General features: G+C 43.3%; 1 protein-coding gene across 1 annotated transcript in view; it reads right to left on the bottom strand.

Annotated features, from left to right (window-relative positions):
* LOC124598389 (Down syndrome cell adhesion molecule-like protein Dscam2) overlaps nucleotides 1–25741 on the bottom strand; it is a 449350-nt gene that overhangs the window by 319939 nt on the left and 103670 nt on the right. Inside the window, exons 4-5 of the mRNA XM_047135997.1 lie at nucleotides 9714–9863; nucleotides 1526–1646 (exon numbers count right to left, since the gene is read on the bottom strand). Of these exons, the coding sequence (XP_046991953.1) occupies nucleotides 1526–1646; nucleotides 9714–9863 (271 nt within the window). The remainder of the gene's footprint in view (nucleotides 1–1525; nucleotides 1647–9713; nucleotides 9864–25741) is intronic.

Here is a 25741-nt window from a genome sequence, read left to right as displayed (position 1 = left end):
TGCTGTATTTGAAAATATTTCGTTCGTAGGATTCTGGCCAGCTGTGTATTTTCGCAAAGAAACGGTTTCGTAGGCCTTAAGCTGAGCACGGATTAAAAAATCACAATGTTAATCGTAGACGCCCTCTATAGCTAAATTATTGCCCTTCGCGCATTTTCTCGCTGCTGTCTACAGGCAGTGCTATCAAACTACTCTGTTTCGTAAAAGGTATTATACGTGAACTTTCCGGGTCGAAAAATAATTTGCCAGTAGTGAGATGTTTTCATCTGAAGCACCGGTCGATTCCATTCGCTTATTCAGAAGAGGCGGCCATTAATAAGATGTTCATACTGTCAACATTGTGTATTTTAATTTATTTTTATTTTCTCTGCATCATTTTTATTATAGCCTATTTTAGGTTTTATATAGCCTAAATGAACTACTGAAGGAGCCTATTTTAGCTGCCTAAAACACACTTTTTTACGACCTAAAAATCCGTGGTCTACTGATTAGGCAAGGGCAGGGGGTTCCGCAGTTGCAGAGAGTGTGCCACAAATGCAGGAAATGTGTGCCTAATGGCAACCGAGGGATAGTACCTGATCTGACTGACGAATAGCTGCCTGGGAACAACATCCATCCAGAACACTCCTATAAAAGTTACCCAGCTATTATGAATTTGTATCCAGCAAAGCGACTCGGAGATCATTATCAACACACTAGGAATATTATTGCTTTCTTTTTTACCTTAGCGTATGACGATATTAACTGTTTCGAAGTTAGATTTGTAAAGTGTAAGTCCAAAGAATCAGGCCTAAACAGATAAATTTTGTACCAATAAAACCAATTATAATGTACCTAATGTACTTTCACAGTATCTGGCATACCTAACACGTTTATTTGACATTGATTTCAAATGTTCAACTCAAATGCACTTGCTTACAATCGATGAATATAATGAATGTAGATTCGAGTACCAAGCTGAGTAATATAATTAATCAATGACCATTTAATTAGTGTGTTTAACGAACTGATTACCATATAAATTAACTTCCAGTATGAGGTTAACACACTGTATTCTACATAATTTAAAACAAGTTTTTTATGTATGTAAGTTATGCAACGGAAGGTGATTTCGATAATATCTGAAGCGATTACTGTCTTTTATGGCATCTGTATTCCCACGAGCATTCGAAGATGATCAGTGAGAGTTAGAGACAGATAGATAGATAGATAGAGAGAGGGAGAGAGAGAGAGAATGACAACATTCACACCTTGATAACTCCGGAAATATCTTTGATACTCCTCTCAGTTTCTTTTCGCAGAGTAGCGTAAAGGAGATAATCATAGGTTTGTGTTCACACTGAATGTGCACCGTGGACAAGACTTGACGCCGAGTTGCGGCAGGAAGGTACACCGCGTCCTTGTGACGTCACTGCGCTCTCTGTGTGTAACTGCCTGAGGCTGGTGACATCCTGCTTGGCCTGAAGCGGAGTTGAGGCTACTTGGCCGGAAGAGTGTGTGTGTGTGTGTGTGTGTGTGTACTCACGTGAAGGTGGGCGGCGGGTTCCCCTGCGCAGTGCAGCTCAACGTGACGTCACGGCCCTGCTCCGCCGTGAGTGACGTGGTGGAGCGCTGCGTCAGCCGCGGCGGCATCCCTCCTGTCGCTTCTGCAAGCAAACAACGGGCAAAGTGTCCGCTGACGTCCTTACAGGAACCCCCTAAGTCAACAAAGCAAACTCTCAACGAAAACGGTCCAAAAACTATCCAACAAGTTCTTACAAAATACAACAATAATTGTAGCCTTGAGCTACAGTTTTTATAAGGAAGTCGGGGGGAGATGCGGTAGTTAAGGAATTTTCTTCTATAATATTTGAACCACCGGCCCAAAAAGCTTGAAATTCCTTTTGAATTAAAGTATGATTCTGCATTTAACTACATTGAAAATATAAACAATGAATATTTTAATAAATAATAGATACAAATTTATATTGAAAGTACGGCGCGGATGTCACCTGTATGGGGGAAGATGCAGCTGTGAAAGAAACAAATTTTGTGAATCAATTAAGACTGACTGACAGAACAAAATTTATTTTGATTATGAAAAATAGAGACAAAATGCTCTGACAGTCAGCAGCTGCTAGATTAAGGCTTTCATTTGTTGTTCAGAGTTAGCTGTTCCGTTTTACAAGTACAGCAGTAGTCACTGTCGTTTCCACAATTCTTATGCGACCACTTCTTACATGCAATGAATCCAGACGCTCTTGGGTCCTTTTTGTCATAATAGAAGACCTTACAGGCTAGACAAACATTGTCGGCCCTCTCATTCTTTCCATTTGTGTTAGTGTTACTCAAATGTAAAGTTTCATCGTTACTTTAAGATGAACTGATAGGTGGTGTCAACTCCTTTCTTTGCAGAATACAACGTTTTGATTCGTTCTTTTGTGGTTTGTCTCTAACTGCGTTCTTCTTGGGCTGAGAACCTCCGAAATTTGCGTTTTCGTCTTTATTTAGCCTGGATTCTAAGCCTTAAGGAACAGGATATGTCATCAGACGAGGAATTAATAGATTGTTCTCCAAGACTTCCAGGTAGTCCTGCATTGTATATAGCTGACGATGCTTCGGGTGTGGGTAGCGCTGGTGCATGATTAGCCATTGAAACACGGGTTGTGAATAGTACAGCAGGATCACTAGATTGCTCTACATTGAATGTTGGTGTTACATTTGCTTCTGTTTCCAACTTTATGCCAATTGTAATTCCATTCGCTCCGTCGGATAATGCTAATGCGTGGTCTGGAAATTTGGATGGATCATGCTGATAACACCCACAGGCAAAAATCCAGAGGTACCGTTGTTTGTAGTTGCAGCACGATTCCATGCAGCTGTCAACAATCGAGTAACTTTGTGACCTGGATGGTTGTGGACTCAACTGTTGCCAGCTTGTTGTCAAAATGTTTTTAAGGGCATCAACGAGGTCCGACCTAGGGGTTGCAACTACTGCGTAGTATGACTATTAAAGCACAGGAGAATAACCTCATTATCAGGTGCAAAACCAAGAAGATTAACATCAAAACAATGTGATGTACTCATCCAGAATCAGCAATACTTTGTCAGATTCCTTCCTAGGAAAGACGCGATCATTCAAGCAGTTGACAACCTGGAGGCATACCTCGTCGAATTCAGGAATTTCCATTTGGCGTTGCAGCAAGCGATTGGGGATATTATTTCACCATTTTTGGACTGACGTTGCGTGTTGGACATCTTTAAACCATTGACTGCAAGAACGTTCCCATGTTCATTGTTCAGCTGAAGTCAAAACTCATCCATGTTATATATTTTCCCAGTCTGCTTAAACAACTTTCCCGCCTGACAGGCGTGTAATAAGAGGGAAAAACAGGTATCAGCCTTTTCTTGACACATTCCAACCCTCTTGCAGGACATATCCTGAACATTCCTTACAACAGCAGTGGGATGCCTTTGCAAGAATAGATTCGACTATTCATAGTCGGCTTTCATACTTACCTCATTTAATTTGTTACGTATTCCAATTTTCTTCCAAGTGAAAACACTAACTGCTGAACTGGTTTTGGCGATGGTGGATATACAGCACCGTACAGTCGTCGGATACAGTCCACGATTTTGCTCTCATTTTCATCGCCAACGTGTCCTCAAGAAATTTCCAAAATGAATTACAGTTAGTATTTTCTTGTTACTAAAATACCAGCTTCTATCGTAAGGGAGAAGTTGGCGCCACTGTTGATTTTATTATAATATTCTTACGTACAGGGCCTGATCGACTTTTGGTCAAACTTTTGTTTTCCATTCTCCATTTCAGGGTACTGTGTGGTATTTGGTAGAGTTTCGATACATTTCATAAGGACATCTTCCACTATTGATGTCTTCTGCAGCCAGTAGTTTTTTTTTTTTTTTTTTTTTTTTTTTGCTTATTTCTCGTATTGACGAGGCATGATAGGTGACCTTTACACCACACAGCTCTTTTGAAGTTATCCGGCACTCAGAGAATAATTCTTTAATGATGTGACATCTTACTCATTTCATATGGAGAATGTGAAGACTACATTTTCTTCAACATAACCTACAGTAAAAGTTGCGAAACTGACTTTCTCGAAGTCACGCAATGCCGTTTCAAAACACTCATTAACATCAAGTTCATAATGCGAACATCCACGAAAAAAAACTGTTATCATAAACAAGAAAGTAATTATAATTTGAGTGCTTATGATTCTCCAATTACTTCGTCTTTAATGGATAAATTCAGGTTTTTTCTTCGTCTTTAATGACGAAATACGGACAAGTTTCTTCTTCCTACAGACAGCACGTTCTCCATAACAAGTGGAAATGGATGGGACTGCCACCCGTTGGGTATTGGTTGAAATATCAACATTTTGGCATCTTCCACCTATTGGCATAGTACGCTGAATTAGTTTATCTGTACTGCTAAAGACACAGCGGGCAGAGTGTACTTTTTGTACAGGATTTATTTCTCCGATCGTGATGGTACGCGGCACTACACTGTCGAGAGTATAAAACTTTATTTTCAATTATTTTTATTTTTATTTTTTGGGTCTTCAGTCTTCTGACTGGTTTGACGCGGCCCTCCACGAATTACTTTCCCATGCCAACCTCTTCATCTCAGAGAACCACTTACATCCAGCGTCCTGAATTATTTATTGGATACATTAAAATCTACATTTTTTTACCCTTTATAACTACCTCCAGTACAGTGACTTAATCTCGTACCATCTTGTCCCTTCCTCGGGTCGATGTTTTCCATATACTAATTTCCTCGCAGATTATGCGAACCCCCTCATTTCTTTCTTTAACAGTCCACCTAATTTTTGGCGAGGAAAAAAATATGTGGAAAATACTGAAAAAGAGAAGGACTGGGATGATAGGCCATGTTTTAAGAAATTTTCAAATGTGTGTGAATCCCTAAGGGATCAAACTGCTGAGGTCATCGGTCCCTAGACTTACACACTACGTAAATTAACTTTTACTAACTTATGCTAAGAACAACACACACACACCCATGCCCGAGGGAGAACTCGAACCACCGGCGGGAGGGGCCGCGCAATCCCTGACATGGTGCCTCAAACCGCGCAGGCACTCCACGCGGCTCATGTGTTAAGACGTAAGGGAATAACTTCCATGGTACTATAGCGATCAGTGGAGGATTAAGACTGTAGAGAAAAACAGAGATGGAAGTTATCCAAGAAATATTTGAGGTCGTTGGATATAAGTGCAACTGTGAGATGAAGAAGTTGGCATTATACTGGAAACTAAGTTCGGCATGAACATCAGTAAACAGTTATTTTCTCGCAAAGTTTGTAATGATCTCTTAAACATTCGATACTAAGTGTAATGCAATGAAGTGAGCCATCGCCTGTTAACCTAAGCAACCGACATAAGTCACAAGTAAACATTATCTTCGGTCAAGTGGAACCTAAGTACTGTAAATGCACCAAATTGTAAATTCATCAAACGTACGCAAGGGGGCATTTTCCACACTTCATATGCGACAGATTTTCTTCCTACTGGTTTATCATTACCATATTGTTACAGAATGCTTCGCACATCATTAAGTCCTCAATGCATGTTTAAGTTATTTTTATTGATAGTATGCTTCTGCTATTCCCTTTTCTAGCATAGGCACGACTATTATGCAAAATGATGATAAGATCAGCGATCCAACCGACTGGAATATGCCGTTTATGTTTCAGCCGGCAAGAGGCACACCAATTCCTGAAACTAGTTTCACAGAACCGCACTGGAGTTGGTCACAAACAGGGATGTAAAATTCAGAGGTACACCGAGCGTGTCCTCGATGGCTATACATTATTTTTATAGCTGTTCCGAAGTTTCTACTCTGCGAACAGAAACGGTAATATGGTCGGCGTAAAAACTTTCGCGACTGTGAACTTTTCTCTGTCTCACGGGATGCGGCCTCATAGTTCAAATAATCTCAGGCTCTTTCCACACAGAATAACTACATAGGCCTTAGGATAGCCAACAAGTTCTTTCCACAGTTATTCCGCAAAGTTTTTCATCTTAGCTTTACGTCACGACTAAAGCGAGCACTGCGTGAAATTTTAAGTCCCAAGCAAACTTATTCTCTACTAACAGGGTTTCACAAACTGCCTGCGCAACATCTTACACGGAGTTTTCGATGGATGGGGAAATCTTAGCATTTTTTAAAAAAGGAAAGTGTCCTCCATGTAAATTATTCAGTCATTTTTCGGGGTGCCCACACATATTTAGCAGTACAATGAGACCTGATGGAGAAGATGAATATGTTCATATTTTTTCATCTGTCTTCCGACTGATCCCCCTGTGCCACTGTCTCCACCTCAGAGTAGCACTGGCAGCCAACGTCCTCAGTCTGTTAGACATGTCTCGTTCTCTGTCTTTCCACGCACACTTCGCCGTCCACGGATCTCTCTAGTACCGTGGAATTTATTTCCCATTGCTTTGGCATCAGGCCCCACATATTTCTATGGAAGACATATTTACTTATCAGTTCATCTAATTTTCAACATCCTTTCACAGCACCATATCTCAGACACTCCGATTCTCTTCTTTTCCTGTTTTCCCACCGTGACTTCCACAAATTCTTTGCTCAAAACGTAGATTCACAGAAATTTCTTCCTCATATCAAGGCCCATGTGTGATAACAGTACAATCCTCTTGGCGAAGAATGCCCTCTTTGATTATGCTATTCTGCTTTTTATGTCCTCCATGATTCACTTGTCACGTATTACTTTGCTGTTATGATTACAGTGCTCCTTCATTTTGACTACCACGTAGTCCGCCACATCGATGTTAAGTCTGTTGTTGTTATCTTTCCCCATGTCATTTTTAGAATCTATACAATTTGTATCAATCTCTGATCTCAAGAATTTTCTATTTTTTATTTTATTATTAGTTCCAGTCAGTTACGATAATCTACAGATCGGTGATTCCTTCTCCAAGTGCAAGCACGCTTATGGATTACATCATGTCATCGATGATGATGATGATGATGAGGAGGATGATGATGTATTTTGTGTGTGCGTTTTAACCCCGAAAAGTAAGGACAACCAATCTCAACGTCATCAAACGTAAACGTGAACTCCGTCCACAGGCCCTAGCGCCCCCCCCCCCCCCCCCCCGCCTCCCAACACTGACCGACCGCCGTGTCATCAAATGGCTCTAACCAGTATGGGACTTAATATCTGAAGTTATCAGTCCCCTAGACTTAGAACTACTTAAACCTAACTAACCTAAGAACATCACACACATCCACGCCCGAGTCAGGACTCGAACCTGCGACCGTAGCAGCAGCGCGGCTCCGGACTGAAGCGCCTAGAACCACTCGGCCACAGCGGCCGGTGTCGTGCCATCCTCTGCCACTAGCTTCGTTGGGTGCGGTGTGGAGGGAGGTGGGGTCAGCACACCGCTATCCCGGCCATTGTCAGTTTTCGTGACCTGCAGCCTCTGCAAATGGGTCAGGCAGCTCCTCAGCTGGTCTCACGATGTTGTGTGCACCCAGTTCCAGTCCTCGGGCCAGCAAAACAATCTATGGTAGTACCGGGACTCGAGGCCGGACCTCCCCAGTGGCACTTGCGAACATCATCGTAATTGTTCTGAACTAGTAAAGAAGTAAAACAAAACTTGCGCTCAGAGAGTGATACAAATTCGAACATCAGATCGCTGTAACCTTCATTGAGCCCACATCACACCTAATCATTTCTGGTGCTTCTCAATACTTACGTCTGTCTTCGATTTACTTTCAACACATATTCCGTGCTTATTACAGTATTTATTTCAGTCAACAGGTCCTGTAATTTTTCCTGGCTTATACAGAGGATACGCTACTGGCCATTAAAATTGCTACACCCAGAAGATGATGTGCTACAGACGCGAAATTTAACCGACAGAAAGAAGATGCTGTGATATGCAAATGATTAGCTGTTCAGAGCATTCACAGAAGTTTGGCGCCGGTGGCGACACCTACAACGTCCTGACATGAGGAAAGTTTCCAACCGATTTCTCATACACAGACAGCAGTTGACCGGCGTTACCTGGTGAAACGCTGTTGTAATGCATCGTGTAAGGAGGAGAAATGCGTACCATCACGTTTCCGCAATTGATAAAGGTCGGATTGTAGCCTATAGAGATTGCCGTTTATCGTATCGCGACATTGCTGCTCGCGTTGGTCGAGATCCAATGACTGTTTCAGAATATGGAATCGGTGGGCTCAGGAGGGTAATACGGAACGCCGTGCTGGATCCCAACGGCCTCTTATCACTAGCAGTCGAGTTGACAGGCATCTTATCCGCATGCCTGTAACGGATCGTGCAGCCACGTCTCGATCCCTGAGTCAACAGATGGGGACATTTGCAAGACAACAACCATCTACACAAACAATTCGACGACGTTTGCAGCAGCGTGGACTATCAGCTCGGAGACTATGGCTGCGGTTACCCTTGACGCTGCTTCACAGACAGGAGCGCCTGCGATGGTGTTCAAAAATGGTTCAAATGGCTCTGAGCACTATGGGACTCAACTGCTGAGGTCATTAGTCCCCTAGAACTTAGAACTAGTTAAACCTAACTAACCTAAGGACATCAAAAACATCCATGCCCGAGGCAGGATTCGAACCTGCGACCGTAGCGGTCTTGCGGTTCCAGACTGCAGCGCCTTTAACCGCACGGCCACTTCGGCCGGCTGCGATGGTGTACTCAACGACGAACCTGGATGCACGAATGGCAAAACGTCATTTTTTTCGGATGAAACTAAGTTCTGTTTACAGCATCATGATGGTCGGATCCGTGTTTGGCGACATCGCAGTGAACGCACATTGGAAGCGTGTATTCGTCATCGCCGTACTGGCATATCACCCGGCGTGATGGTTTGGGGTGCCATTGGTTACACGTCTCAGTCACCTCTTGTTCGCATTGACGGCACTTTGAACAGTCGACGTTACATATCAGATGTATTACGACCCGTGGCTCTAACCTTCATTCGATCCCTGTGAAACCCTACATTTCAGCAGGATAATGCACGACCGCATGTTGCAGGTCCTGTACGGGCCTTTCTGGATACAGAATATGTTCGACTGCTGCCCTGGCCAGCACCTCGTCCAGCTCTCTCACGAATTGAAAACGTCTGGTCAGTGGCGGCCGGGCAACTGGCTCGTCACAATACGCCAGTCACTACTCTTGATGAACTGTGGTATCGTGTTGAAGTTGCATGGGCAGCTGTACCTCTACACGCCATCCACGTTCTGTCTGAGTCAATGCCCAGGCGTATCAAGGCGGCCGTTATTACGGCCAGACGTGGTTGCTCTGGATACTGATTTCTCAGGATCTATGCACCCAAATTGCGTGAAAATGTAATAACATGTCAGTACTAGTATAATATATTTGTCCAATGAATACCCGATTATCATGTGCATTTCTTCTTGGTGTAGCAATTTTAATGGCCCGTAATGTATTCCAATAGTCCTGAAGAAATGAAGCTTCGATAGCGGGGAAAGAAAGGTTTGTGACGTGCTGCCACCTGTTGAGTGGCAGCAGTATCTGTTTCCTACCGCTATCGGTGCCTGTGGCCTATTTTGCAACCACTAGACTCTTACTACAGGATTTGGTACAGCGCTTGGTATTTGGTGCAGGGCATTTGTAACGAGTCTTTCAAGCCTTTCCGACTAGAAGGTTCTGCGGCTGTGGCAGCCCTACCTGTGACGGTGAGCAGCTGGGCCGGGGTGCTCTTGCGCCGCTCACCGGTGAGTGCGTGCAGCGTGAGGCAGCTGTAGCGGGAGGAGGCGTCCGCCGCCGTGGCCCGCCTCACCAGCAGGTCCCCGGTGCTCGTCACCACGAAGCGGCCGCCTCCTGTCAACATTGTGCAGGTGTCTCATTGCGGTACCAGATACGTGTACAACATTTTGTACGCAGTTTTTGTCATGATACTCTTTGAGTGCGGTTTCAATGAGAGATTAAAGTTTTATGGACTCATTTTGTGAAGATGCCACCCCCCCCCCCCACCCCAAAATTCTATAAGTCCCTCCAGATCCTTGAGCGTCATGCCTTCCGCCTCGCTTTCCGTATACACCTCCCGTCCCACACACGGATACTCTATGACTTCATTCCTTTCCCCCATCTGCTCCTATTCCTCGAACATATCCACATACTCTACACCTCCCGCCACCTTGATCTCCCATCCGAGCCCCCTGCCACGTCTTCACTGTTTTGTCCCCCCTACCCTCCCATCTCTGCACCCTTCATCTCCTTTCCCAAGATGGCTTCCATCAACTCCCCGTCCCAGATGATGCCTTCTCTCCCTCCACTTATCCCTCCTATCAACTCTGATCCTCACCCCCCTCCTTTCCTCCATCCTTTTCTTGGGCTCCCTCTCCCTCCCCTTCCATCCTCTTTTTTCCCCACCTACCCTCACTCTGCCCCCTTCTCTCCCCTGAGTCCTTTTGCATTTCCCCCCTCTGCCTTTTCCCATTGCCTCTCGCGTCTGCCCTGCCCCTCCCCCCCTTATAAGTCCTCTCGCTCCTTTGGTTCCCCCCCTTTCGTTTTTCCTCTCCTCCCTCCTTGTTTTCCCCCTCATCTGTCCACGTCCACCCCCCACCCCCCCATCTGCCCTAGGCTATGGTGTGTCCTCTTTGTGCCGACATTTTAGTGCAGTGTTTACAGTGAGTATTCAGTGTTGAGTGTCTTTTCCAAAGATTTGCGAACGGCCATCATACTGTCGCTGGGTGTGATTTTATATCTCTTGCGAACAGAAACCAGACTGTCGCCATGTTTTTTAATTCTCTGTCTACTATGTTACCTGTCTGCATCCTGCGTATTTTATTCGCTTTGCCAACCCTTTGCTTTATGTTTTAACTTTCCCCCATTTTCCGCCGTTTTACAGTTTAAGTACCCATTTTATCGCCTGCTTTTATTGTTTCTTAATTTCTCCTTAAGTTTTAAAAAAAGTCTGTAGGCTGCAGAGCAGCGTAATAAGCTGCTGCTAGCCCGCCCCCTTCGGGGGGAATCGAAATACAATAAAGGAAAAAAAAGTTGTGAAGATCTGAATTCCAATCAAGAACAACTGCAAAGATGAGAAACATAGAAATAGATATATTCGGTGTACTCCTTCACCAAAGAAGACGAAGTAAATATTCCTGAATTCCTGTATCAAAGCAGCTTAAATCACTTAATAAAGGCAAGGCCTCAGGTCCAGATTGTATACCAGTCAGGTTCCTCTCAGAGTTTGTTGATAAAATAGCTTCATATTTAGCAATTATATACAACCACTCGCTCACAGAAAGATCCGTACCAAAACACTGGAAAATTGCTCAAATCACACTATTACCCAAAAAGGGAAGTAGAAGTAATCCGCTGAATTACAGGCCTATATCACTTACGTCGATTTGCAGTAGGGTTTTAGAACATGTACTGTATTCGAACATAATGAAGTACCTCGAAGAAAACGATTTATTGACACATTCTCAGCACGGATTCGTTCTTGTGAAACACAATTAGCTCTTTATACTCATGAAATAATATGTGCTATTGACAGGGGATGTCAAACTGATTCCATATTTTTAGATTTCCAGAAGGCTTTCGACACCGTTCCTCACGAGCGTGTTCTAACCAAACTGCGTGCCTACGGAGTATCGCCTCAGTTGTGCGACTGGATTCGTGGTTCCCTGTCACAAACTCGTAGCAATAGACGAAAGTCATCGAGTAAAACAGTAGTAATATCCGGCGTTCCCCAAGGAAGCGTTATAGGCCCTCTATTGTTCCTGATCTATATTAACGACATAGGGGACAATCTGAGTAGCCGTCTTAGATTGTTTGCAGATGATGCTGTCATTTACCGTCTTGTAAAGTCATCAGATGATCAAAACTACTTGCAAAATAATTTAGATAAGATATCTGTACCATGCGAAAAATGGCAGTTGAACCTGATTAAAGAAAAGTGCGAAATTATTCACATGAATGCTAAAAGAAATCAGCTAAATTTCGATTACCCGATATGTCAGACAAATCTGAGGGCTGTAAATTCAACTAAATACTTAGGGATTACAATTACAGATAACCTAAATTGGAACGATCACATAGATAATATTGTGGGTAGAGCAAACCAAAGACTGCGATTCATTGGCAGAACACTTAGAAGGTGCAACAGGTCTACTAAAGAGACTGCTTACACCACGCTTGTCCGCCCTATTCTGGAGTATTGCTGTGTGGTGTGGGATCCATATCAGGTGGAACTGACGGATGACATCGAAAAAGTTCAAAGAAGGGCAGCTCGTTTTGTATTATCGCGAAATAGGGGAGATAGTGTCACTGACTCGATACGTGAATTGGAGTGGCAATCATTAAAACAAAGGCGTTTTTCGTTGCGACGGGATCTTCTCATGAAATTTCAATCATCAGTTTTCTCCTCAGATTGCGAAAACATTCTGTTGGCACCCACCTACATAGGGAGAAATGATCATCATGATAAAATAAGAAAAATCAGGGCTCGCACGGCAAAATTTAATTGCTTGTTTTTCTCACGTGCCGGTAGAGAGACAGCATGAAGGTGGTTCATTGAACCCTCTGCTAGGCACTTTATTATGAATAGCGGAGTAATCAAGTAGCTGTAGGTGTAGATGTAGATCTTATATCCTCCTGTCTTGGTTGCTATAGATTTTGATAGTTATTATTTATCTGTTGTCTGATTTATTTACTCATCTGGCTAAATATCGCCATCGATTTCTGAACTTTCGATAGTTCCTTGAAGGAGCAGCTGATCATTGGAAGAACAATCATTACAAGTCTTTGCTCGCAGACAATGGGTAGTGGAATCTGTGGATAAAAAATCCTATATCAAGAACTCTAAAACTCCTCTATTGCTTACTAGTTTCAGCTGACTGACAAGACATCTTCAGATCGACAAAAAGTATTACTCAAGGCTAGGTTCTCATTCAAAATGATCGAAAATTCAATTTTTATTACATTTTTTGAAAGGTATTTGTGTCTGGAATGTTGTGATGAAAAGGATTTTTAGTCCGTGCGTTACAAAAGTTTCTACAGTCCATTGTTCGAAGCAGTGTCAAGGCCACCGTGGGGCGTTCTGAGCCGGAGATGAGCGGCTGAGGTAGAAAACCTGTCGAGCCGGGAAGAACGTTCAAAAAATGATTTATTATGCGGTATGCATGCAAACATATTCTCTGAAAAAGCTGACGAACAACATGTGCAGGCTGCCGATCGGAGGACATTCATCTCAGCCAGATCAGCTTTTCTCGCCAAGAAGAGCAAGGGAATTGCCCTCCTGGAACAGTTCGAGGTAGAGGAAGGGTTGAGTAACGATCCTGGTATTCCAGACTAAAAGTAAGCAACGAAAAAACTTTTTGGTCAAATTTGCGTCAAAACTGGCCAAAAAAGCTTTATTGCATTACCCATTTTGAAAATCTAACTTCAGATTGGTTGTCAGCGACATCAAAAACATATAATAACATGTAGTTTTTATTCAAAAGGAGCTAATAGAACATATAAAAGTTTTCCCTAAACTTCAAACAGGTTTTTCTCGAGAAACGATTTGTGAAAGCTGCATGCAACATATAATAAAAACGGTTCAATCTATTTACTTCTACCTTTGACCCCCGAAAAGTAAATACTTTTCTTGGGAGTACGTGTCTACAAAATGTGAAAATTGATAATATTAACTATTTCTGTAAAGCCATAGAAAGTGAGCAAAACCTCCAAAAATCGAACTTGAAGTTAATAAATTTAAGGTTACTTCATTGTGGTTAGGTATAAACTCCCATAAATTCAATGTAGTATCGACTGATGTTATCTATTTTTTTGTTTCAGATAACTCTCAAGAGGCTACAATGCGCACAGTCTGCGCACTTCAAACTCGCAGTCCCTTGAACAAACCATAATTATCGGCACCATTTTGTTTTTTAGTATTTAAAATCTAAAATAAAGTTCGTAAAGTTCAAATTGTGATCAATCGTAATCCATAAATAAAATCCAAACTTTGCCTATTTTCTTCTCATTTCAATGAGAACCTAACCTTAATTCATTGGGTATCAGGAGCCAGGTGTTAGACATCGTCATAATCCGTTGAAGTCAATAATAATGACGATGTTTAATGCCTAGTGGCTGACACACACTGAATTATGTAATAATTGTCTTTGATCTGAAGATGGCTCGTCAATGAACACAAACTAGTAATCAATAAAGGAGTTTTAGCTATCTTGACATAGGATTTTTGATTCACATATTTTAACATAACATGTCACCTGTCTTCCGATTTGATAATGTCCGAAAACAATGCGTAGTGGGTTGGCAGTGTTGAGTGCCGCCCACATTATAGTTGTTTGTTTTAGTCATTCGTTACAACTGATGGGGAGTTATTAATGAGCGCAGTCGTACCTGGATCCCGCGTGAATTTTGAGCTTACTGTCATTTAATATTTGCTTTAATTCTGTCTGCCTCTGTAAGTGAGTGGTCATCATATTTGTCTGTCTTGCGGAGGGTCATGGTCCTGATCTTATTGCTGCCAGAGAACTTTCTTTGATGAAAGGACTGGGACATGTCGCACTCAAACACATGAGACCAACTGAGGACCTATTTTAATTAGAAGATAAAAAGTAGCTGTTCCAAGATTCGGAAAGCTGACAGTACCCAGGAGAGCGGTATGCTGGTGGCGTGCCACCCTGTACTGTATCCAAATGGCGCCATATGGGCGGTCGTTATCACGTGATCTTTTGGGCCTGATTCCGGAGATATGTTTCTTTTAATTCATGACTAAGCTGCTGCTGGATTACATAGAACCCTGAAGTTTACGTGTTGACTGATCTCCATTCAGTATAGTGCCGTAAATTATTGTTATCTACAGTTGATGAGAAATCTTAGATAAATGATTGTTGTTCAATGAACTCGACAGGAACAATAGAAGTTGTTCGCTTACTCTACGTCTTTTAATGTTTGACCATCATTGACCACCCTTTTCCGTTACGTGCAGCTGGATTGACCAACTGAATAAAGTCAAGGATGTCATTGTTGGTAAAGTTTGACAGGAGTAATTTACCTTTCATCGGATGTGTTGTAAGGGATTCTGATTACCACAAAATCTTATAAGGGAGCTACACGGATTAAGAATGTATCAATTTGTGCAGAAAAATTGCGATATGACAACAGACAAACATCTGACGCACTTGGTAATTGAGTGAGAGCCCGCCTAATGCACCTGCATAGGTTTGAGTGGCTAAGTGTTTTCGGTACAGTGCACATTGTCTGTGTATAACACAGCGATAATTAGAGTGACAAAGAGGGCACATCTGGATGACATTGTGAGTGGTAGCATTATTGGTAGACGACATGTTGGGTGGGAGACGCTTGTCATCTGTAGCGTTATTCCACTGCTATCGGAAAGAATCATCGAGTAGGAGACATGCAAATGCAATACGGACCAATTCGAATACTTGGTACAACCCAGCGATAGGATAATTTCCGTAAGTGCTCGAAAATTCCAATCGTCCCAACATATTTCCTGGCTATACGCCTTGCAGTAGTCTCTGGTGACACATCTTCTGTTGAGAGGCCGTGGTGAATCTTCAGGCGCATTCGCCTCACATAGGCAACACTTACCTCGCCAAGTGGGTTGCCTTGCTCTCCTCGAATTTACTAGTATCCTTGCGAAAGCGGGTCGTGCTTTACTCTGAAGAAAATTCCCTCTCTATGTTCTTGTTGCACGTCCATGGGACAGTTTACAATTCTGCCAAAACCGCTGAAAAGGGTCCAATATGGCGGCGTGATATTTCTAGTCCGGGGTGATATCGTATAAGGCAAAGGTACGCTTCTGTATATGCCTCTTAGTGGGTCTGTGATGAGTACAGTCTGTACTGCTGGTGTGTTACAACAGTATACACTTCTTTTCATTGGTGGATATGGAACGACCGCACGTTGTTGGCCTGCTGGAGGAGTATCTACAAAATGACAAGCTATGTCTGTAGTGAACGGTTCTATCCCAGTACATGGATGGGATGCTCTGTGTTGAACGACTGAAAGCCCTACCATTTTTTTTGACCTCCAGTAGACGTTTGGCATCGGGAGTCTGGCAGGAAGTGAAACACCATTCCTTGTAGACACGCTACACAGTCCAGGCTAAAATAGTAACTAATCTGACAACTTCATTCACGGTACGGAGATGGGCACATAGAAACACGATAGCTTGTTTCTGCCATTCTGTCATCTTACCACATCGGTCCATCATACTGCGCTGATTTCTTGCAAACGACTGACACGCTTCTATCGCTTTATTACCATGATTACGTCAGTGGTGGAGGGTCACTACTAGTTTTACCGTGCATCATTTCTTCAGCGATCCAAGACACTGTCTTCTGTAGAGGGGTATTTAGTCTGTTTCTCATGTCACACATGGCAACCAATGGAAAGTGCCTGGGGGAGCGGGAAAGAGTCACCAGTAAATTAGAAGGAACAAAAATTACAACCGCCACTACCAGCATTAACCATTGAAGGGAAACCAGATTACCTCTCACCACCGACAGAAAACTGATGAACCTGGTGCCTTAGGAGGTACATAAGAGCAGCTCTGAACAATTAATACAGGCTTCACGAACAAGAAGAGGTAACAACTGATTTCGATTTTCACTTATCTGCTGAGTCTACCACTGCATAGTGTTGTGAGATACCTGCATTCGTCTTCGTCGATTGTTGGTCCACACACACTGCACACGCACATTTATTCTTTAGTATGTTGACTTTTTCAACAGAGTACACGAGTATTGAGAACGTGAACATGTGCAAGAAAACCAGTCTAATGTGCCAAATCTGTTTTTGCAATGGGGTGATCCGCGCTTCAAGTCTGAACAATCCAACACAGAATCAGTTCATTTCGTTTTAGTAACAATTATTTTATGGTCTAACGAAACTGTATTTATATGAATACGTGGTGTCTGTTCTTTCGGACAATTGACACATTTCGTAAACCTTGAGGTGATTAAAATCACAATGTCGTCGTGTCCACATAGCTGCTCCCACTGGCCTTGTTAAACACATGCAGTTTCAAGTAAATTGAAGGTGGAGGGGGAGCGAAAGGAATTAGCGGCGACAAGTGACGTACTGGGGATAGGTGGTGCTAGGTGGGAGTGTGGCTCAGCCGAGAGGCAGTCCGAGATAGTCCACGTAATTGCTGTAAACACTGCGTCGTGGTAGCTCAGTGGTCAAGGCAACTGCTTAGCAAGCAGCAGATCCCGGTTTCGAATTGCTGTCTGTTACACATTTTCATTCATCTACATCTATATCTGCATCTACATGGTTACTCTGCAATTCACACTTAAGTGCCTGGCAGAGGATTCATCGAATCATTTTCATACAACTTCTCTACCATTCCACTCTAGAATGAAGCGTGGGAAAAAGGAACAACTAAATCTCTGCGATGGAGCTTTGATTTCTCTTATTTTATTATGATTATCATTTCTCCCTACGTAGGTGGGTGTCAACAAAATATTTTCGCACTCGGGAGGAAAAGCTGGTGATTTAAATTTCCTTAATAGATCTCGACGTAAAAAATCGCCTTTGTTTCAGTGACTGCCACCCCAACTCACGTATTATATCAGTGACACTCTCACCACTATTGCCCCTTAACACGAAACGAGCTGCCCTTCTTTGAACTTTTACGATGTCCTCCGTCAATCCTACCTGGTAAGGACCCCACACCGCGCAGCAACAGTCCAGCAGAGGACGGACAAGTGTAATGTAAGCCGTCTCGTTAGTGCGTTTGTCACATCCTCTAAGTGCTCTGCTAACAAAGTGTAGTCTTTGTTTCGCCTTCCCCCACAGTATTATTTATGTGGTCTTTCCAATTTAAGTTGCTCGTAATTATAATTCCTAGGTTTTTAGTCGAACTGACAGCCCTTAGATTTGTGAGATTTACCGCATACCCAAAATTTATCGGAATTCTTTTAGTACCCATGTGGATGACCTCGCACTTTACTTTGTTTAGTGCTTTTCGCACCATACAGAAATTGTCTCGAGATCATTTTGTAATTGGAATTGAAGGTCTGATGACTTTACTAGACGGTAAATTACAGCGTCATCTGAAAGCAATCTAAGGGGGCTGTTCAGATTATCACCTAGATCATTTATGTAAATATGACACTACCTTGTGGCTCAAATGGCTCTGAGCATTATGCGACTTAACTTCCGAGGTCATCAGTCGCCTAGAACTTAGTACCAAATAAACCTAACTAACCTAAGGACATCACACACATCCATGCCCGAGGCAACATTCGAACCTGCGGCCATAGCGGTCGCTGGGTTCCAGACTGTAGCGCCTAGAACCGCACGGCCACTCCGACCGGCACACTACCTTGTGGTACTCGATAATTTACCATCTGTCACTACGAACTGTGACCTCTCTGAGAGGAAGTCACGAACCCAGTCACACAACTGAGACGAAACTCCATATGCACCCAATTTGGTTAATAGTCCCTTGTGAGGAACGGTATCACAAGCCTTCTAGAAATCTAGGAATATGCAGCCCGAAGTCCCGATGCAGATGACATCAACAGTTCTCTACCTTCCCTTTCTTCCCATTCCGCCCTCAATTTACATTTTTTTAACAAGGTCAGTGGGAGCGGGTTTGTAGGTATGACAACATAGTGGTTTTAAGCGCCTGAAGGTACGTCTCCAGGGCTTTAAATACATCCTGCTTTGTAATAAAAAAGGAGATATTTGTGTTCAAATGCCTTTTTTTTGTAAGGAGCCCGTGGGGTGGTTGGGTGGGGGAGGGAGGGTACCTAGAAGAGAACACATGACAAGAGCAAGGGAAACATTTTCAGGTGTGTGTGTGTGTGTGTGTGTGCGTGTCGGGAGAGAGAGAGAGAGAGAGAGAGAGAGAGAGAGAGAGAGAGAGAGAAGGGGGAGAGGGGGCGGGGGCAGAATAAAAGTTGAGCAGGTGAAAGAGTTTGATGGGCTGCCAAATTTTCGTTTTTACTAGCTAAAATTGGGGGAGTGTCAACCTATAGGCTTGAATGGATTCCTCTGAGCGCACAACTCTCCCCACAGTGCCCGATACAGCATTGCTGCGGTTCACAGCGAACAATAGGACAAAGCACCGTCGGGGGTCACCGCTAAAACTCCGAACAACGGGCGTAACCGCCTCCACGGCCGTGGAGCATTGGCACCTGCAACTACGGAAGTCCCCGCGTCGCTCCGCAGTCGACATGGGAGCAGCCAAACAAGGGGACCTGGTGTAGATGGAACGCCTGGAAACTCCAGCAACAAAAAAAAGCTCTTTCGGCTTCTGTACCTGCATGTACAACATACAGGCTGGTATAAGGTGGGCGGTGGAGAACAGTCACTGAGTCAGTATTGTTTTATTCACTGATGGCATGCGTGCCCTTATAGGGTGGAATTTCCGTAATATGACCGTCCTAATCATAGCTCGAGACATTTATGGGAGGGGTAGGGGATGAACTGTTGCGTTTCCTTTTCGCTGGTGCTCGGCAGTACTTTTAAATCACTAATATTTCCTGCATTTTACTATCGTTAATGTTGGGGAGGAACCAAGAGGTAACAGTAAAATTGGATGAGCAAGACAGAAGTACTCAGTTTGAAAAGGGCATAAGGCAAGGATACAGTCTTTCTCCGCTATTGTTTGCCATGTACGAGAGGAAAAGCAATAACTGGGGTGGTAAAAAGGTTAAGGTATGGGACTGAAAATCAGCAGTAACGTTCCCTGATGATACTGCTATCCTCTTTGAATGTGAGGAATAACTACAGGACACGTTGAATTGAATGAAGAGCCTGATGAGCACAAAAATGTGGACTGAATGTGAATCAAAGAAAGACGAAAGTATAGAAGAATTGCACAGATGAGACTGGCGAGAAACTAAACATCAAAATCTGGGAGTGTGCAGCAGCGAAGTGGAAGAATTTTGCTACCTTGCCAACAAAATAACGCTTGAAGGACGAGGCAAGGAGAATGTAAGAAGCTGACTGGCACGGGGAAAGAGGGAATACATAGCCGAAAATAGTCTAATTAAGGCCAAACGTAGGCCATCGTTTGAGAAAGAAATTTGTGAATATATACTTCTGGGGCACAGAAATGTTTGGAAGTACTGTGGGAAAACAGGAGAAGAACAGATTCGGAGGTGCGGTGTTGCAGAGGATGATTAAAGCGGACTAATAAGATAAGAAATAATGAGATCCTTCGCAGAATTTTTGAGGAATGGAGGGCAAAACGTAGGGGACGACACAGCTTGGAATGTATCCAACAAACAAGCCAGGACGTTTTTTGTAGGTGCTACTCTGAGATGAAAATCTTGGCTTTTGACACTTTTCCCACCTCGTGCCGGCATCACGTACCAATTCCAATACTTCATATTCTGCTGTTTTCTCTTCCTCTCCTTCCAATATTCCTTCATCTTTTCCCTGCGGTTTCGTCACCTCAATCTATTTTGAATCCCTTCTTTCCTGCTTTCCACCTGTCTCACTTTTGTTATAAAAATATCTACTCTCTCTTTTTCTCGTATGTGGTTTATCTGTAAATTTTTCTTGACCTTCAAAGCAAAGCTTATAACTGACTATTTTTAACAACGGTACTTGACACTGTTTTTGGTTAATTTATTGTCATTCATTCTCTATAAATTACCAGAAAGTATCACTCTCCTCTTTATACTTGTATCCTGCTGTATTTTCTTCATTCTGATACATTTCAGCATTAATGATTAATTTGCCGGAGTATGTCGTTTTATTCTGATATGGTTCCGTGATTTCGTGTCTCTAATTACCTGCCATGCGTAACGTTTGCGTGACAGAGGTGAGCCAAATCCGAATCCACGCGGCATGTTAGCGAACGTCAGGCTGGTGAACCGGCCGGTCTGAGTGTGCTGTTTAAGCGTTTTTCCACACTAGTTTCGTCAAATGCTGTGCAGGTTCTCCTCAGGAACTACGATACAAAACCAGTCAGAATGTGATAACTCACCGAACGAAATTTATGTTATTCACACGAAAACGACACACACGACCTCTCTTCCTAGACCAACTTACGATTTTCATGACAAGAATCTCGCTATAGTGTTCAAAAATATAATAAATTTATTACACAATGAACGACAGCGAATAAACGTTATAAAACAGTGATGTACATACATGATTTTACGCAAAACTAAATTACCCCTATAAACTGTGCTTGTCGTTCGCGAATGCAGGGTGAGTTTGCCACAGTCGGCGAACAGGTGGATGCTTCTTTGGCTGCGGACGACAGGCTGCTGTCTAGGGCTGGGACGATGGTGGGGCGCTTGGTGCGTTGGCAGCGGCACGTCAAGGGGTTGCCTGGCAACGCGGACACCGTTGCGCCTTGCCTTGAAAGCCTAGTTCAAGGGGTGAACGCACAGTTCGTGGTTTTTAGCATCATTCAGAGGACCAATGGAATTCGGAGTCAGGTGTAAGGCGTAAAGCAGAGGTTCTGTATATTGGGCAATGGCCTCGGTTGCAGGGTCCCACTTAATATGCGCTGCTCCTTAGAGCCAATTACTCCGGGAACAGAACATGACTGCCATTCCATCTGTGCGTCACGTGAGTACTTAAATGTGGCTAGGCGCACCATGCGGCCAAGAGTGGGTCATTTGTGGTTTATTTATATGCTTACAAACAAGCATCACTGCGTTAGAATAGAAAATTAAAACCTAATTTCAAATTAATTGCTAAAGCATCCGGGATAAGATTCAAAAATCATGCTCAGTCATTAACAGTAATCGAAGTATCAATTTGAACTAATATGAGAACCTATTTGTCTTGAAAGCCGATTCCTCGACTTTGTAAGTATGTCAAAGCATAATAACTGACCAATCTTTTCTAGTGACCGCCCCAATGCATCCTCCAAACCCACCTTGACCAGTTCACAACTAGGTGCAACCAGTGGTTCCTTCGTATCAAACCCTCCAAAACCCATGCAACCATCATAGGCCGCACCATCTGCTCCTTCCGTCTCCATGATTTCAACCTCACTATTTATGGTCGTCCCATCCAGATCACCCCCCAACCTGAGATACCTTGGCCTCACCCTCGACCGTCACCTCACCTGGATCCCTCATTTCCTGACAGTCTAGCAGAAAGCCCATTCCCGCCTCCACCTTCTCGAACTCCTGTCTGGCAGGACATGGGGACTGTATCCTTCCACCATCCTACACACCTACAAATACCTCGTCCATCCTATCGTCTGTTATGCCAGGGTTCCCTGGATCTATGCCCCTCCCCACTTTTATATGGCCCTCCAAATCCTCAAACGCCATGCGCTCCGCCTTGCCTTCTGGATCTGTCTTTCATCCCCAACATGGTTCCTTTATGGCCTTATCCCCTTCCCCCACCTCCTCCTTTTCCTCCAACATATCCACATCCTTTGCACTGTCCACAGGCTTGATTCTCCCCATCCCCTGGTGTCCTCCTCCCTCTCCATCCCTGCCTGTTGCTGCACTCTCCTTCATCAGGGTAATTTCCAGCACCCCCCCCCCCTCCCGGATGGTGAACTTCACCATGACATCTACCCTTCCTACCAACTATAGATTGGCCTTGTTCCCCCCTTTCCACAGCCCCCCCCCCCTGTTTCCTCTCCCCTCCTTCCCCCAGAGCAGTTTTTCCTTCTCCCCCCTGAGTCTCTGCACCCCCTTCTTGGCTGTTTCCCTCTCCCATCCTTCCCTCCATAGCCTCCTTTGGCACGGCTGTCCCCCCTTTCTTCCATTCTCCCTCGTCTCTGTACCCCTGGCAGATCCTCACAGTTTGTTTGTTGTCGTCAGTGTGCTATATCTGTCTTGTGTTTGGTACTGTTCTCCAGTGACGTCAAGGGCTATGATTTTAATCGTGTGCTGGACTTGTACTTGTACATAGTGTTGCTGTCTGTGATCGTTCTGTGATATGGCGCCGTCACAACTTTTGTGCTCCAGCCGTCCTTCACCTCGTGTTCTTTTAATTGTCTCAGTGTGTGGTTTTTTGTGAGCGCTACTTTTTAAGTTTTTTATCTCCATTTTACAGTCACCCCTTTTTGTCTGTTCTCTTCCGTAATGTTCCCCCTTTTTATAATTATGTACCCGGCGGAGGTTCGAGTCCTCCTTCGGGCATGGGTGTGTGTGTGTGTGTGTGTCCTTAGGATAATTAAGGTTAAGTAGTGTGTAAGCTTAGCGACTGATGACCTTAGTAGTTAAGTCCCATAAGATTTCACACACATTTGAACATTTATGTACCGCCATGTTTTCTCCTTTATGTTATTTTACCTCTGTTCGATTGTATAATTAATGTCTTTCGGCTGAAGAGCGGCGCCTATGCTGCTGCCAGCCCGCCCCAGATGGGGAATTGAAGTACCATAAAGAAAAAAAAATAACTACTGATTACCAATTGAACTTTTCAGCCTATATGTTACACTCTCCAGCTAGTCCAACAAACCTGTGTCCATTCAAACTGCCTTTTTAAAAATACTCCAGGATCTGCTGTTAGATCTTGTCAAGATCTCAATGAATATTAGGCTAGGTTCTATTGGATATCAACTCACGCAAAAATTTAGTTATCTCATTTTACTTACTGATTCAATTATCCTAGCAAAATCTGGGACATCACGCCCTCTCCCGCTTGTAAACAAGGAATCTACATTTTTAACTTTGTGTTTATTACGTCACACATATTATAATTAAGCTGTAAGATGGGGTACAAACTTTACAAATAACTTTAACGGGAATAATGGAAACAGTATTCGCTGTAGTAGAAGAAACATAGTTTTTTATTTTTTTGCGTTATGAGTCTTGTGACTAGTTTGACGTGGCCCACCATGATTTCCTCTCCAGTGTCAGCCTCTTTACCTTAGAGTGGCACTTGCAACCTACACCCTCATTTATTTGCTGGAAGTAATCCAATCTCTATTTTCCTCTACAGTTTGTACCCTCTACAGACCCCCCTCTAGTGTTATAGAAGTGATTCCGCGACGTCTTAAGAAATGTCTTGCCATCCAATACCTTCTTCTATGTCATTGATTTCCATATATTCCTTTCCTCGTAGGTTATGAGGAGAACCTCCTCATTAATTACCTTATCAGTCCACGTAATTTTCAACATTCTTCTATAGGAACACGCCTCAAATACTTCAATTCTCTTCTGTTCCGGTTTTCCAACAGTACATCTTTAACTATAATAGAATGCTGTGCTCCAAACGCATATTCTCAGGAGTTTTTTCCTCAAATTAAGGCCTATGTTTGACTTCTTTTGGCCAGAAGTGCCCTTTTTGCCAGTGCTATTCTGCTTTTGATGTCCTGCTTTTCCCGTCCGTCATTGGTTATTTTGCTGTCTAGGTAGTAGAATTCCTTAACTTCATATACTTCGTGACCTTCTATCCTGATGTAAAGTTTCTCGCTGTTCTCGTTTCTGCTACTTCTCTTTACTTTCGTCTTCCTTCGATTTACTCTGAATCCATTTTCTGTACTCACTAGGACGTTCATTCCGCTCAAGGTATCAGGTAATTCTTCTTCACTTTCATTCAGGATAGAAATGTCATCGATGAATTCTATCAATGTTATCCTTTCACCTTGAATTTTAATTCTTTTTCTGAACCTTTCTTTTATTTCCGCCATTGCTTCTTCAGTGTACAGATTGAGCAGTAGGTGCGAAAGATTTTTAATCCGAGCATTTCTTTTTTTTCGATTATGGTCTTAGGGTGCAAAACAGCTATGGTCATAAACGCCCATTCTGTGGCTTAGTGAAGGGTGAAAACAGTAATTTAAATCTGCAGCAACTGAAGCGAAACTCAAGGAGGGAAATTAAAAACGGAAGGAAATCTTATGAAAGTGCTATTGCATGGGGGTTGTGTTCCCCGAAAAGAGCTTCAAATCACCGATGTCAACTTACTAACACTTATAAACTCAAGGACGCGATAGGTTGAGTGCGCACGACAGCGGATTAAAATAGGGACACTGAAGTAAAAGGTGTCTTACTGCCCACGATTGAGAGCAGTGGGGACAAAGCGAGGGAGGATAGTCACTTAAAATATGTCAATGGCTAAAAAGACAGTACCCAATCCGAAATCTAGTCAAAATTACTTCCTCCCGGCGACGAGGCCGAGAGGAAGAGTTTCAGGCACAGGGAAGATGTTTTATGTCCCGTAATTTATTATCCTGAAGTGCAGACCAATGTGTGTGCTACAAAAGAGCAACACGACGACATAAAACGCTCTGTAGATCGTCAAAGGGAACCATGCGAACAGTGAGCCGAGGAAGAGAGATTGCAGACTTTGCAGCTATATTGGTTGCCTCGTTCCCGCGTACGCCAACATGCCCTGGGATCCAGAGGAATGTCACAGAGAGCCCCCCACCAAGTGGTACCGGAGGGTGGACGGGGTAAAGAGCTTTTAGGCTGAGAAGAGAGCTGAGAGAATCCGAGCATATAATACAGGGTGAATCAAAAAGAATATACGTGTTACAAAGTATTATTTTTTCCAAACTATCGATCGCTGCGCCTCGGCTAAGCTATTGGAGAAACGAATACATAGCATAGTTTATATTAATAGCCACTAGATGTCAGTTGTCTTCTGTTTAGCTTGGTAACCGTCATATGTTTAAAATGGCTACTCCGCAGTAGATATCATTTTGTGTTTTCGAAGTGAAATTCCATGATTACAGTGCAAAGACGTTTCAGGTTCAGGTACCAAATTGATCCTCCGAATGGGTGGAAAATTCGTAGATGGTATCGACAGTTTCTACATGCAGGATG

The sequence above is a fragment of the Schistocerca americana genome, chromosome 1 (genome assembly GCF_021461395.2).
Source record: "Schistocerca americana isolate TAMUIC-IGC-003095 chromosome 1, iqSchAmer2.1, whole genome shotgun sequence".
NCBI lineage: Eukaryota > Metazoa > Arthropoda > Insecta > Orthoptera > Acrididae > Schistocerca > Schistocerca americana.
This window is presented reverse-complemented; position numbering and strand designations above follow the sequence as displayed.